The following is a 16575-nucleotide window of genomic DNA, read 5'->3' as shown; positions in this document are numbered from 1 at the left end:
TTGAAGAATTTAATACATGAAATCTCACAACTTTCAACCTAATGAAATCCCTCTTGAATTAGAAAATGGAACTTAGCTACTCATATTGAAAACAATTCAACAATACAATTGAAAATCTGTAAAACCTAGTTATCCTCTAAGGAATATTAAGCCTCTATTTATAGGGGGAAAACCCTAAGAAAATATCCTTAAGAGATAAGGAAAGAAACTAAATCTCTAATTAATTAATGATTAAATAGAGATAATAGGAAATATTAAAATCCTAACTAAAATAAAATACAATTAAATAAGATAATATCCCAAAATCAAATCTGAAAATATCTTCTTATCTCTTCCAAATTCGTCCAGCCATGTGCCCACGCCTTAACTGAAGTTGACTGCTGTTTCTCAATTACAGCTGAGACATGACGTGCCCACGCCTTAACTGAAACTGGTCTCTGATTTGCAAATACTCCAAAATGCTTTAAAAGGCCACTAATTTCCAGATTTTTCACCAAACATCTAAACTTTCTCCCAAAACAAAATATGAGACAAAAACATCAATTTAACACCAAATGTTTCCAAATTACATAGAATAAGATAGAAAGTAACAAGACTAAAATGGTATTGTCAATCCATCCGAGAGATAAATCCCTGTATGTATCAATCCCCACAATATAATAGAATCGATATATCTCATAATTTTGCCTAACTCGCATGGTCTTACTCAACACTTCTTTGCCATACCTGATAGGTCTTTCAACTGTGTACACATGCCGTATTTCTCACTAAATACGAACTTTAATTAAAGCCACATATCCGGATTACTCTTGATGGATACTAAAAATATTATAATTTCATAATATAATTTAAAATCAGAAATATATATATATATATATATATATATATATATATATATATATATCCCTCATAAATTCAACATCATAAATTTCTTAATACCTTTACTCAATTAATTTCCAAAATATTAAATCATAAATCATGATTGAACTAAAATCACCAATAAATAATTTATTGATATATTTATTAATAATAACTTCAATTTCTTGAAACTAAAGACATAAATCATCAAATATATACTTTATTTCAATAAATCATAATTTCATCAAAATTAATATTTTAACAACCTTTAATTAAAAACTCAAATTTACTTTGAGAAATAAATTTATAGAAAACCAATTATTATATATATATATATACATATACATTTGATCACAAACCAATTATCAATAAAGTTTCTCAACACTTTCCTTTGAATTCTACTCTTCAAAATATCAAATCTTATACAAATATTAATCAAATATACTAAGTTTATCAAAACAAAACCCAAATCATGTATACATAAATATATATTATAGGTTGAAATTGGAATGCAAATACATATATAATTATTTGAACTTAACTTTAAGCTCATCTTAAAAACTAAATCATAAAAACTCCAATTAATCAAATGCATGTCAAAAATCACCACAAAAATTCAATTTTCTGAAAAATATAGAGTTATATGTACATATATATACATAAAAACTTAAAAGGGTAGTTGATAGTTACTTACTTTAGCCATAATTGAGAAAATAAACACATTAAGGCTCAAATCTGCCCCTCTAATCAGCCTAGCTCGACCCCATTTAGAAATTTCCAAATTAAAATCATACCGACCATAATGTATATTAGGATGTCTAGAACCTACTGTAAAAAAATTAGCTCAATCGGACGGTGCAATCTCCGGATATCAAACGATCAGTGCTGCTAGGTACATTTAGGTGCATGAATGGAGAAGGAGGAGAAAGGCCATGAGTTTTTTTTTTTTTTGTGAACAATACCTGGATGCATCACGAAAATGCATTCTTAAATTGTGTGATTTAAGTTCCCAATAAGGGAAAAATTCCATTTTGATCCCCCTAAACTTTAACTTTTTTTATAACTTACCCTAAACTTTTAATTTTACACTTAGAGCACGAAATTAACCTTCAAACTATATCCATATTACCCAATTAACTCATCAATTAATAAATAACTATAATGTAACATAATATTAGGGTATAATAACTGAAATTAGGGACACAGATGTGACACACGAAAACAAATGTCTGTCATGTATCTTGTGTCATGTGAAAGGAAAAATGGCATAGTGATAATATTGTTTTTTGTGACAAATGGGTCTCGCTAATAAAAATTGAACAAATATCTATATGATATGAAACAACATGTTATGACTATCAATTAATATTATACTTCTTTATGTACTTTGTGGAGGATTTGAGCTCTATGAATGTCCTTCATACTGTTCCCAATTCTACATCAGGGGTTAAAAAGTTAGATGTAATTGATCTTTATAAAGAGCAATCCAAACTCTTCAAATTTCCTAATGGACTTGATGATGTATATGGTCCTCAATGCAAGCAATTGCTACTTTTTACACCTCTACATTCTATTGAGAATGCGTTTGCCATACTTCAGGAAGAAGAAGCTCAAAGAGACATTCTTCATAATTTCGAAGTAGATCATGATAACTAATTTTACATATCAGTATTAATCATATCGATCTCCATTATATCAATGTCTATCATATCCGTGTAAACCATATCGATGTCAACCATGTCGATGTCAACCATATCGATGTCACCCATATTAACTTCAACCATATCAACATCAATCATATATCCATCCATCATATCAGTGTCAACGAAGCTTCGGTCCTTGGGTTTCTTGAGTAAATCTGTCATTTTAGGTGTAGACTAAGAATTTAATCTAACAATATGTGAATTGCAAAAAACAAATAAAGTTTCTGAAGAGAAAGATGAAGTAGGAGGAGAAGATATGAAAACCTAACAACAAAGCTCTAGGCCTTTTATAGAGATAGAGAGTTAATTTTGAATATTAGTAATTAATACTTATTTTGACTATTACTTTCATGAGATGTCATTTAACTGATTTAGTCCAATCCAATCTTTATGTTTATGTCAAATATAATTTCATCATATGTAATCTTTATGGTATGTTCAAACATATTTAACTTACTCATGTTCAATTCCATTACCTCAATTGACTTCCTTTGGCAGATTTGGGATGGAAAACGTGCAGCTTTCTTGAAGAAATTGGTTTGATCTATGTGTTTGACATGTATATATGATACGTTGATGATGATCATGTTGGTAGGAAAATATTTGAGAATGATATTGACGATGATGACATGAGAATGAGAAATATATATATGGTAAATGTAATAAATTGGATTTTAGAAAATGCCAGAGATATGAAAATAAGAGCTTATACTAGGATAGTATATTCAATGGTTGCGATTGAAATGAGAAAAGTGAATATTATGATTGCATGAAATATTGACACCGGGTATTTGTTATGATATGGTGTCTGGTACTGGGTATTTGTTATGATAGGGTATCTAGAGGTATATTATTGGGCTACCGGGTATTTGTTACGATAGGATATGCCCATAATATTATAGATATTATGACCATACAACCATTGAGTATTACTAGACTAGGATAAGCAACGCCCTTAAATTAAATGACTATTAAATTGTAAATTGATAAACATATTGTTTGATAATGTATAAATTAAATGCACGAAACTATTGTATGCGCATGTTGTTGAACTGTGTATTTAATTAACTATCTCATTGAGTCGACAGCTCACCTCTTACCACCATCACTTTTCAGGAATAAAAAGCTAACGACGCTCGTATGGATCAGCCAGTATGTAGGGTCATCATTATTAGGTTTATATTACTAATAGTCTAGCTTGTGTACACTTTTGTTAAATTTAAACGTTTGGTTTCATTTATTTGAACATATTGGAGTGCATTTATTAACGTAATGGAACTGTGCTTTTAAGTTTTGTTAGTATATTAAATGGAATTCACTATTTTTTCTAAAAATTGACAGTGTCTAAAAAGGGGTGTTACATTTAATTGGTATCAGAGCCGACTCTCCATGTACGATGTGTGGTTCGGGGATGAACCAGGCGGAAGCTGGTGGGCTTATAACGACCCGGTCTGGAGTGGGTGGCACCGAGGTAGAAAGTCTAAGCAAGGAGCGGCCCTGAGAGATGGCGATGGGGCAGGAATGAACTGAATCCCACATCGGAAATGGAGAGGGAGTGATTGAGGCTTATTAGTAAGTTGTGAATCCAATACATGCTGTCACGTCCAGGTCTAAATTTTTAGAATTTATATCTTGATAGTAATATATATTATAATTATTAGGTGTGTGATTTTTATTTAGTGCTATAGGGAAAGTTTGGAGTTAAATTGATGGTTTTATGTGTAAATTAAAAGTTTAGAATAATTTTTTTGAGACATATATCTCAAATGTCATCAGCATCCACCGATTCATGTTCTGCTTCTTTTTCTTTTTCTTTTTCTTTTTTATTTTTATATTTATCATCAGTTTCTCTGAACTGTTCTCCACCGTTTCTTCGATTTACGGAGATTCGACCGTCCGAATCACTCGAAATTCGTCACCGTTTCTTCGATTTACGGAGATTCGACCGTCCGAATCACGCGAAATTGGAAACATAGCATCCTTATGTATAGATCTAAGTCTTAACCGAAGAGTTTTTGAGTTTCGGAAGTGTTTGGAGGGAAACGTCTTAGACAGAATTTAGCGGTGAATCGATCGGGTGTATTTTGTTCAATTAGTAGCCAAGGTAAGTAACTATCAACTATATTTTGAGTTTTATGTATATAGATAAATATATATCAAAGATTTTTCAGAAATTGATATTTTAGGGTTTTGCAGGAATTTTGTAAAAATTAGGGTTTTTCATGATTTTGTTTTTTATTGTGAAATGACGGTTCAAATGAAGCTATTGATTATGCTTCTATGTGAATTTCAGATTTTACTTGATTATGTTGATTTAAGGCTTAATTTGGTTGATTTACATATATACATATATGTTTTTGGTTGCAATATGTATCTATATGGAACAAAATGAATTTGATGATTTACTACGAATTGTTTTTGGATTGAGAAACCGGTTGCGGTTATTATTGTTATTATTTTGGATTGAAGTCCAAATATGATTTTGATGATACAAAAGGGCTAATTGTAGCCAAACGATTTATGATTATGCAATAGTTTGGAATTTGATTGTGAAAGGAAATTTGAGCACGTTATGATTTTATGATTTTATATCCATCGAGAGTTATCCGGATCGGTGGCTTTATATTTGAAGACCATGTTCAGTGAGGGGCATGGCCTGTGTACACAGTCTTAAGACCTATTGGGTATGGCAGCGAAGTGTTGGGTAAGACTACGCCCGATGCCGATTAAGGTCATTTAGGGTCGGGTGTGACACATGCAGACGCGTTTTAAAGCCGTGAGGCCCAATGTGTTGGATTTAGGCCAAAACAGACAATATCTACATGGTATTGGATAAGGGTGTTACAGACCGAGTCTGGGTAGGCTCGGTATTGGCTCATTAATTTCTTGAGTCGAGCTTTGACTGAAGCTAAGCTTTTAATGAATTTTGATCAAGCTTTAATCAAATTGATCATAAACGCATCTCACACGAGTTTAAAAGATTTATATATATAAAAAATAATCACACGTCATAGTGGAGAATAGTAAATGCTACTAGTAGTTAGAAAAGACAAAATCTCGGCGTGGTTGGGTATGGACGGTAGCTATTGGTACTATTAGTGTGGATGACAAACAATAACGGAGTCAGGAATTAAGACTTGGGGGGCTAATTTTAACCGTGAGGTTAAGGGTAAATTTTCAAAGTTTAGCCCGTCAGGGCTGGGCAAATTTTTTTTTAGTCTCCAACGCGTTAAAACTGTAAAAATGTTAATTATCATTTTTTAGAAATTAGCATTGAACTAATAGAAAATTAAATATGTTTACTCTTTTTATGCTGGACACTTTTAATGTTTTAGCGAACACACCATCGATGCGTTAAAACTGTAAAAATGTTATCATTTTTTAGAAAGTAGTATTGAACTAATAGAAAATTAAATATATTTACTCTTTTCACGTTGAACATTTTTAATGTTTTAGCGAACACACTGTCGGACACTTTTAATGTCCAACGTGAAATACCAAGTTATTTGAATCTAAAAAATAAGAAGTTATTTTTTTAATGGTAAAGACATAATAAATTCAAAAGCGTTATCAAAATAAAGAGAATAAAAATAAAATGAGATTAAGGGGAGTTTAGCGAACACACTGTCGGACACTTTTAATGTCCAACGTGAAAAACCAAGTTATTTGAATCTAAAAAATAAGAAGTTAATTTTTTTTTAATGGTAAAGACATAATAAAAATGAATTCAAAAGCGTTATCAAAATAAAGAGAATAAAAATAAAATGAGATTAAGGGGAGTTGAAACTAAGACATTTTGAATAGGAATATGCATCCTTAATCATCTCATTCACTCTTAAATATTGAAATAATACTACATACAATCAATATATACTAATTTTAGGGAGAGCTACAGAGGACGAAACAACAAATACTTAAGGGCGGAACCGATGGCCAGGGGGGCTATGGTCTCCCGAGCCCTGGGCTGGCTCCGCTCGTGATGATAAAGTAGAGAAAGAACTTGGGGAGAAAGAAACATATTAAATCTTTGGTGTTAGTATTTTGAACTGTGAATTTTGTAATTTTCGAATTAGCCTAAACCTCAAAGCATCTATTAAGTAGTTTCTTTTATATGAGTTTTGTGAGTTGTGGCTAGTTGAAAGTTAGAGTTAACACTAATTAATACAAAAAAAAATTGTATTAATATATATAAAACTGAGTCTGTTTGCGAGTTTTTAAGGTGAACTTAAGAAAATTCAGGCTCGACTCATTAATGTCTCGAGACAATTCAGAACTTGAGAGCTCGAATAATTTACAAAAAGATTGTAGCTCCTCAACCTTCCTAATTAAATGTAATACAAATACTCCAGAATTGTGGTAAAATTGTTGAGAAGAAGACGTTTCATAAGAATGAAAGTAAACGAAACCAATTTCGCAAAAAAGGAGTCAGGAAAGGAAAAAGAAATAAGAAATAAGAACCAAACAAAACTTAAGAGCAATGCATGACTCAACAGAAATTCTATGGTCATTTAACTTGTACTTATAATCACAATTATTGAAAATAACTTAAATTAGACATCATGAAAATAGAGAAAACTACCATCTCTTGCTGGTTTGCCCGAGAGATTAAGGGGGAAGACTTAAGATCTTCTGCACTGAAGTGCGCATGGGTTCGAACCCCATAGCCAGCATTTTTTTCCTAATTTTTTTTTCTCTGTTAATTTATAATCCTGCATAAATCGATATAAGGAAATACAAAAGTAATTTACTTTTTGCTTAATTTTCAAGTGTAGTACGGTTCAAACTCTACGACGACACAGAACATATCACAACCACCGATTTCTTATCCGACGGCCACTGTTGCTTTTGTTGACATCTACGATTCTGCAAGTAATTAACCATGAAACCTGATTTAAAATAGAATAAGAAGAATGCACAGGCCTAATTCTCCAATCTACCCTCGAAATTACATCATATTACTACCATATCCCTCTTCCTCCCAAATTAACACACACGTACTTTTACTCATCGGGACACAGATCTAAGAGAGAACTGAAGAACCCCTCCTTTATTCTCTCTCTTTCTCATTTTTCTTCTTCGTCTCTCCGATCTAGCTCTGTTCCTTTCTATCTCTTATATCGTCATTGCCCTACGGTCTTCCCCTCTCTGCGGATGCATACCGTCCTACATAGTCACAGCGTTTGCAGATTTTTCTCACGATTTTGTTTCATTCCTTGATCTAATCAGATCTAAGGTATTATTTCCTGCTTATCTTGGAATTTTTCTTTGGATCAGAATAGTGTCATCTAATGGATCTATTGTTCATTCTCAGTAACACCGTTTGGTTGCCAGGGATTTACAATCAAATCTTAAAATTTCAGGAATAGGAAGTTCAGATTTATCTATTGTGATTCAATTTCGTATTGAACTTCTGAAATTCGGTTGTGATTTATGTTTTTTCGAATTTGATCTCGTTTAAGCGGATTGATGTGATTTTTGAATGTTTTGTTCGTAGTGTAGCTCTTTGTGGGGAGATTTTTAGCTGATTGGATAAGATGTTGACTAAGTTCGAAACGAAGAGTAATAGAGTGAAAGGGTTGAGTTTTCACAGTAAGAGACCGTGGATCCTTGCGAGTCTCCACAGTGGCGTGATCCAGCTATGGGACTATCGAATGGGGACACTGATCGATAGGTTTGATGAACATGATGGTCCTGTCCGCGGAGTTCACTTCCACAAATCTCAGCCTTTGTTTGTCTCTGGAGGTGCGGTGATTATCACATTTTTTATGCATGTGCTCTCTACGTAATGTTTGATGCTTATTTCTTTACGGTAATAGCTGGATTGCTTTTCATATATGTCATAAATTATTTGGTTGAAATCCTTGTTAGTGATTGAAGAATATTGAATCTATGTTTGTTTTGTCAGATGCTGGAGAATTTTTATCAGATCTATACATGTAGAGAGAATTACGTTTACATTCATGCTTTAATCCGTTTGTTGGATCCTTATTCAGAAAATGCCTTGCAAAACTTGTAATGATTCTGGTTCCATTTCAAGATTATTTGGCTAATAGTATATTAGAGTTGGGGATGGTAGGTGTATAACCTAGCACCATATTGGCCATAGCTGTAGTATCACCAGTTGGATTGTTGGCACAGTTTCTCTTCCACTTAATCTGGGAAGTTAAAGTAATCCGGCCACCTGATCCTGATGTTAGATCCCAATTTAGCATAGGAAACGATATTCTGGTTGATGTGAGCATGCCTTACTGCATACCACATTATACTTGAGCATGGAACATACTGTTTTCAATGCATAGCCAAACAGAAGAATAGCTCTTCCAAACAAACTCCCCCTCTTGTATAGTTGGCCGAGTCATACTTTCAGTACGGTACTATAAAAAGAACATAGCAAAATGTTTCTGCTAGAAGTATAGCACGATATTGTAGCTTCTCCGAAGCAATATCTTGAAACCTATGATACACGGACACTCCTCTTTAGTAGCGTTCCGTGGCCGTTTCCGTGTCCGCTTTGTGTCTGTGTCCATTTTCGTTTCAAGGCTATTTTATGAAGGTTATGATTTAGAAATAACGTTTCTCGTATCTGTTTCCATGTTCGTTTCCTTATCTGTGTCCGTGCAACATAGCTTGAAACCCAAGTATATCTCACCAAAATAGGCATTTAAGAATACTATGCTTATATTCTCAAATACTGTGAAAGATGAAAATGTCATTGCGACTTGTAGCAACAAGTCTGAACTTTTGTATATTTAAGTCATGCACCTCATCTCTAATCATACCCATCCTCAAGTTTGACAAAATCTTGGCAGAAGAAGGTGGAAATGAATCAAGAACAATAATCAATTTTTCAATGTATACCCAAATAAGGATCAACCACTGGATTATGATATGAATGTAGGCAAAACTCTCTCTCTTATATATATATATATAGTTGTTAATTAATTTTTAAAGTATGTGGGAATCTAGTTGTTAAAAACAATTTTCTTTTTCAACTCAGAAAATCTTTATATTTTTCTCTATTTAATCGGAATAGACCTAAGCTTACACAAGATAGTTTTAAAAAAAATTCCCATCATTAAATAAGTGCATGCTTTATGAACCATAGAAATTGAAGAACTTTCAGAAATGCAAAGGTATCAAACAATGTAGGATCTAAGAGAATCCAATTTCTTCAAATCATTTTCCCAGTAGCCCGTGTTCATTGTGAAACAATAACATATAGAGTTGGGTTTTTTTGCATGAATAAATGTTCCTCTGCTGATTGGTGTAAATTGAATCAATATTGTTTAATAATTACTAAACCAACAAGTAGGATATTATATTAAATAATATGATGCCTAATCACTAAATCATCAATAACATTCAGATTTTCATGATAGCATATGCATAAGAATACTGAACAGTAAGCACCATATGTGTTTGTTCTTTTGATTCCGATTTTGCTTTAGCTCTAGGTGATTGATGCTCAGTTTGGTTCAATCTGCATTCTATTGAAGTACTATGATTTGGTACATTAGTAATACAAACTAAAAAAAGGAGATTATTTTCTAGTAGAGAAATCTGTTATTTTATCTCTGGCATGTCTGTTAAATGGTGGATCTTAGCTTAATCAGCATGATTCTATCCCTTGCTTCCAAAGAAAAGAGTCCTGTCTTTTCTTCTAGCTGGTCTTATTCATTATACATCTGTCTGAGCACCTGCAATCATCTCAATACATGTTCTTGTGTGTGTAGTCCAACGCATCAATTTGAGCACCTGCTTTTAAATTCCATATTATCCTAAACAGTGATTATATACTTGTATGTACATGCGTATATATATACACAAACACACACACACACATATGCAGACTCTTTTTTATTTTATTTCTTGTTCTGTATGGTTTACTGAAAAGCCTCTTAGACTCATTTATTTTTTGTCGCTATCTGGATATATCCTAATAATTTCTAGCACTAATTGAGGTGGGGTTCGTTTTCCTGACCATGCTGTAGTAGAAAAGAATCGTTCATTAGTTGGGTCTTAGATGCAGATGCAATTTTACTTTGACTTAGCTTATTGATTTGAAGTGTATGCCTGAATTTGCAATTTTACTTGATCAGATTTGCCTCAAGTTTTTATGTATATGCTAATTTTAAAATGATGGCTCTCCAGGCGATGATTACAAGATTAAGGTTTGGAACTACAAGATGCATAGGTGTTTATTTACACTTCTTGGACATCTTGATTACATCCGTACTGTGCAATTCCATCATGAATACCCATGGATTGTTAGTGCCAGTGATGATCAAACCATCCGAATTTGGAATTGGCAATCACGTACTTGCATTTCTGTGTTAACGGGCCACAATCATTATGTCATGTGTGCCTCATTCCATCCTAAAGAAGACCTTGTTGTCTCTGCCTCTCTTGATCAAACTGTTCGAGTATGGGATATTGGTGCTCTGAGAAAGAAAACAGTGTCTCCTGCTGATGACATTCTGCGGTTGAGTCAGATGAATACAGATCTTTTTGGTGGGGTGGATGCTGTTGTCAAGTATGTCTTGGAAGGTCATGATCGAGGAGTCAACTGGGCTGCATTCCACCCTACCCTTCCCTTGATTGTCTCGGGAGCAGATGATCGTCAAGTGAAGTTATGGCGCATGAATGGTCAGTTGCAATCATGTGACTTATGTTACTAGTTACCTCTTAACTTGTCATAAAACTTTGGAATTATAATAAAAAGCTCCTCTGTTGTGTTTGAATGGAAGCATCCCTAATTCTAATGACAGTGATTTTTGGCAGCTCAGCAATTATGCCCTTTATTGGTAAATTTGCAAACTGATTTGTTTTCTTTTTTCTTTTGTTTTCAGACACAAAGGCTTGGGAAGTGGACACCTTAAGAGGACACATGAATAATGTGTCATGTGTTATGTTCCACGCCAAACAGGATATCATTGTCTCAAATTCTGAGGATAAAAGCATTCGCGTTTGGGATGTAACTAAGCGAACTGGAGTTCAAACTTTCCGTCGCGAGCATGACCGGTTCTGGATCCTTGCATCTCACCCTGAGATGAATCTCCTGGCTGCTGGTCATGACAGTGGAATGATTGTCTTTAAGCTAGAGAGAGAAAGGCCAGCATTTGCAGTAAGTGGTGACAATTTGTTCTATGCCAAAGATCGTTTTCTGCGGTTCTTTGAGTTTTCAACTCAGAGAGATACTCAAGTGATACCCATCCGGCGACCTGGTACCACCAGCCTGAATCAAAGTCCAAGGACACTTTCTTATAGTCCAACAGAGAATGCTGTTCTCATTTGCTCAGATGTGGATGGTGGATCTTATGAGTTGTACGTGATACCTAAAGACAGTATCGGTAGGGGTGATACTGTTCAGGAGGCAAAAAGGGGTGCTGGGGGATCAGCTATCTTTGTGGCTAGGAACAGATTTGCTGTGCTTGACAAAAGCAGCAACCAGGTTTTGGTAAAAAATTTGAAGAATGAGGTGGTTAAAAAGAGTGGACTGCCCGTTGCTGCAGATGCAATATTCTATGCTGGGACAGGCAACTTACTTTGCCGGGCAGAAGATAGAGTAGTCATATTTGATCTCCAGCAGCGGATTGTTCTTGGGGATCTTCAAACACCTTTTGTGAAGTATGTTGTGTGGTCTAATGACATGGAAAGTGTTGCATTGCTCAGTAAACATGCCATCATCATTGCTAGCAAGAAGCTTGTGCACCAGTGCACTCTTCATGAGACAATTCGTGTGAAGAGTGGAGCATGGGATGAAAATGGTGTCTTTATTTATACAACTTTAAATCACATAAAATATTGCCTCCCTAATGGGGATAGTGGTATAATCAGAACTCTTGACGTACCAATATACATAACGAAGGTTTCTGGAAATACCATCTTTTGCTTGGATCGAGATGGAAAGAATAGAGCTATTGTCATTGATGCTACTGAATATATCTTCAAACTCTCCCTTTTGAAGAAAAGGTATGACCATGTTATGAACATGATTAGGAACTCTCAACTCTGTGGACAGGCAATGATTGCTTATTTGCAACAGAAGGGTTTTCCTGAAGTTGCTCTACATTTTGTGAAGGATGAGAGAACTCGATTTAATTTGGCCCTTGAGAGTGGAAACATTCAGATTGCTGTTGCATCAGCAAAAGAAATTGACGAGAAAGATCACTGGTATAGATTGGGGGTGGAAGCTCTTCGCCAAGGAAATGCAGGTATTGTTGAATATGCCTACCAGAGGACCAAAAATTTTGAGAGGCTTTCTTTCCTTTATCTCATAACTGGAAACTTGGACAAGCTTTCCAAAATGTTAAAAATTGCTGAAGGTAAGAATGATGTCATGGGCCAGTTTCACAATGCCTTGTATTTGGGGGATGTCCAAGAGCGTGTCAAGATCTTAGAGAATGCTGGCCATTTGCCACTTGCGTATATAACTGCTAAAGTACATGGGCTAGAGGATGTTGCTGAACGACTAGCTACTAAGTTAGGAGATAATGTTCCATCATTGCCAGAGGGAAAAGTGCCCTCCCTTCTGATGCCTCCAGCTCCCATTTTGTGCGGAGGAGATTGGCCACTCCTGCGTGTCATGAAAGGCATATTTGAAGGTGGACTGGACAATGTGGGTAGAGGTGCTGTTGATGAGGATGAGGATGTTGGTGATGGAGATTGGGGTCAGGATCTGGATGTTGATGTGGACGACTTACAGAATGGGGATGTTTCAGCAATATCAGAGGATGGAGAAGTGGCTGAAGACAATAATGAGGAGGGAGGATGGGAGCTTGAAGACTTGGAACTCCCCCCTGAGGCAGACACACCAAGGGCTTCCATCAGTGCTCGGTCCTCAGCTTTTGTAGCTCCAAATCCTGGCATGCCTGTAAGCCAAATTTGGATCCAGAGGTCTTCACTAGCTGCTGAACATGCTGCAGGTGGAAACTTCGATACTGCTATGCGATTACTCAACAGGCAACTCGGGATTCGGAACTTCGGTCCATTGAGATCCATGTTTCTTGATCTTCACACAGGTAGCCATACCTATTTACGTGCAGCTTCATCAACTCCAGTGATATCTCTTGCCATTGAACGAGGATGGAGTGAGTCTGCTAGCCCTAATGTGAGGGGTCCTCCAGCACTGGTGTTCAATTTCTCTCAGTTGGAAGAGAAGCTTAAGGCTGGTTACAGAGCCACAACAGCAGGAAAGTTCACTGAGGCACTTCGTCTCTTTATCGGTATTCTTCATACAATTCCATTGATTGTAGTCGAGTCAAGGAGGGAGGTCGATGAAGTCAAGGAGTTGATAATTATAGTAAAAGAATATGTTCTTGGTCTAAAGATGGAGCTTAAAAGGAGGGAGTTGAAAGACGACCCAATACGCCAACAGGAGCTTGCTGCCTACTTCACTCATTGCAACCTTCAAATGCCTCATTTAAGGCTTGCTCTCTTAAATGCAATGACTGTTTGCTACAAGGCAAAGAACCTTTCTACTGCAGCTAACTTTGCCAGGCGGCTTTTGGAAACGAACCCCACAGTTGAGAACCAGGCAAAGATGGCTAGGCAAGTAATGCAGGCCGCAGAGAGGAACATGACAGATGCCTCAGAGCTGAATTATGATTTCAGAAACCCATTTGTCACATGCGGTGCAACATATGTCCCAATTTACAGAGGGCAAAAGGATGTACCTTGCCCTTTTTGTAGTTCGAGATTCGTGCCAACTCAGGAAGGGCAACTGTGTGCTGTATGTGATCTTGCAGTTGTTGGGGCAGATGCTTCAGGTTTGCTCTGCTCTCCTTCCCAGATACGATGATCATCGAGATGCCAAATCAAGAAGCATTATCAATTATCAATTATTTTTCTGCTCATCGATCGTGTTGGCAGCTCAAGTGGTGAGAGATACTGTAGAAGAGTTAAGTGCCAGTGAATTTGTTTGTGCTTTCTTTATTTTTGGCTTTCTTATCTAAATCTTATTACCCCCCTTTTACTTAGTCTTCTTTTATAATTTTGAATGCAATAAATAACTTGAGAATTTTGATTTTTTGCGCTATTCTTGTTTAGCTGTTGAGACAAGATAAGTCGAGGGCTCTTGTTAATTAGATGATCTATATGGGCAGGATATTTTACATATCAGTGTATGCAGGTTCCATGCCATTTGGCAAAAGTGGCTTGTTTATTTGTGATAAAATTGGTCTTTCTATTCGTTGTAAGGGAGTAATGTTTCTTGGTTTTAGGTAATTAACGTACTCGTGTTCATAGAGCCTATAATTGTTTTGGTGTTTCAATATCATTCAACGGGGAGGAATATATCTTGTAAAATTTTTTAGAATATTTTTTTCCTAACAAAATGTGATCATCGTCTTTTATGCTGAGGTGTCATAACAGGTAAATCCTCCCTTGCCGTTTGAAGTGAAACTGGACCATCTATTTAATAGACGAGTCAACCCAATCCATTTAGCAAATGGATTGAAATAACTTATTTATATATGTATGGTTGTGAGTGAGCTGAGCTGCTCATGAGCACTTTGATGGTTGGCTTGACAAAAGTTCAGCTCGACTAGATTCGATTTATATATAAGCAGTTTGCGAACATGATTTAGAAGCTTGTTTCATAAACGATCGAGTTTGAGCACGACAAAGCTCAGTTTAAAAGCTTGCGAATAGGTTCGATTATAGACACGTAAACAAGTTCATGAACAACTCGATTATAATGTTCACAAATAGCATCGATGGAGATTCGTGAACAAGCTCAATAGAAGTTGTTGATTAAGCTCATGAATAATATTGAATTTTATTTATATTAATTATGATAATTTGATATGTGGCCCATTATAAAATTCTTTTATTTGATATTATAGTAAAATATAAATTAGTTTAGGAGGATAGAGAATAGATTTAGGGTTCACTTATTCTCTTATTTCTTTTTTTCATTTCCACCTTCTTCTCTTCACACTATTTTTTTATTTAATGATTAAAACGAGATGTTTGATATTTATTCATATAAAATTGTAGGGTCCACGAGTTCACCAACAGCTCGACCATTAGTATGATATTGTCCGCTTTGGGCTAAGCCCGCACAAATTTGTTTTTGGGCTCCTTCCTAAAAGGCTTCATACTAATGTAGTTGGTGAACTTCTTTATAAACTATGTATACCCAACAATCCTCCTCTCAGACCAAGGACCACAAGCCTCCCCTTCAGGGGTAATCTGTCTAATCATCTTGTACTGCCGCTAACCCACGAAACACGCCACCTGACCACCACAATATCAGGAAGACTTTCGACACAAGGCACCAAACACCGATTTCCCATCGCGACGTCACATTGAGAGTCTCCCACAACTCCTTAGATCCATGACTCCGAGTATTGTATGCACGTTCTCCCAGCCGAACCATCGAATCTGATACCATTTGTAGGGTCCAAGAGTTCACCAACGGCTCCACCATTAGTATGATATTGTCCGCTTTGGGCCAAGCCTAAACGGATTTGTTTTTGGGCTCCTTCCCAAAAGGCCTCATACTAATGTAGTTGGTGAACTTCTTTATAAACTATGTAACTCCCTTGTATCTTTCCGATGTGGGACTTAGGATGTATACCCAACAAAAATTGTATTATTTTTTAAGCGAAAGCGGTACGCAAGAGGTAGAGCTAAACTGGCACATCCTAAAAAGGAAAGCACCAGCCGTCGAGCCTCCGGCCAACCCATTTATTAAAAAAGGAAAAATACAATGAAAATAAAAGAATGTAGTAAAGAAATGAACTTTAAATGACAACATGTCTCAGACAAGAAGCTAGATATATCTCCTATATCCCGTTTTATTAAAATCGTTAAAAACATATATAGGGCAAAAAGAGGGGAAGCTATCCCACCACTAATCAACAGAAACACTTGCCCCTTTGCGAGAAAGGAAATCAGCAGCCGTATTGCCCTCCTAGGGAAAATTAGCCGAGATAGAGGAGCAATGAGATCAGTCCATCAGATATCGAGGATGAGAGGAGAAGAAATTAACCAGAAAACCCTTAGCAGA

At 35.7% G+C, this 16575-nt stretch overlaps 1 protein-coding gene and 1 non-coding gene across 3 annotated transcripts; both read left to right on the top strand.

The window, feature by feature from the left end:
* Positions 1-7148: 7148 nt before the first annotated feature.
* On the top strand, positions 7149-7231 carry TRNAL-UAA (transfer RNA leucine (anticodon UAA)). The gene has a single exon. It is a non-coding gene; the product is annotated as a tRNA-Leu (tRNA).
* Positions 7232-7503: 272 nt separating this feature from the next.
* On the top strand, positions 7504-14591 carry LOC136222393 (coatomer subunit alpha-1). 2 transcript variants are annotated; one of them, XM_066010122.1, is made up of 4 exons: positions 7504-7794; positions 8056-8303; positions 10713-11207; positions 11411-14591. In XM_066010122.1, exons 2-4 carry the CDS (start codon positions 8096-8098, stop codon positions 14359-14361), a joined length of 3654 nt encoding a protein of 1217 aa, XP_065866194.1. In that variant the 5' UTR covers positions 7504-7794; positions 8056-8095; the 3' UTR covers positions 14362-14591. The 2 variants fall into 2 exon arrangements, with proteins under 2 accessions (XP_065866194.1, XP_065866193.1); XM_066010121.1 differs by having other exon boundaries at positions 7505-7794; positions 8061-8303.
* Positions 14592-16575: the final 1984 nt, after the last annotated feature.

This window comes from Euphorbia lathyris, chromosome 3 (genome assembly GCF_963576675.1).
Source record: "Euphorbia lathyris chromosome 3, ddEupLath1.1, whole genome shotgun sequence".
Lineage (NCBI taxonomy): Eukaryota > Viridiplantae > Streptophyta > Magnoliopsida > Malpighiales > Euphorbiaceae > Euphorbia > Euphorbia lathyris.
This window is presented reverse-complemented; position numbering and strand designations above follow the sequence as displayed.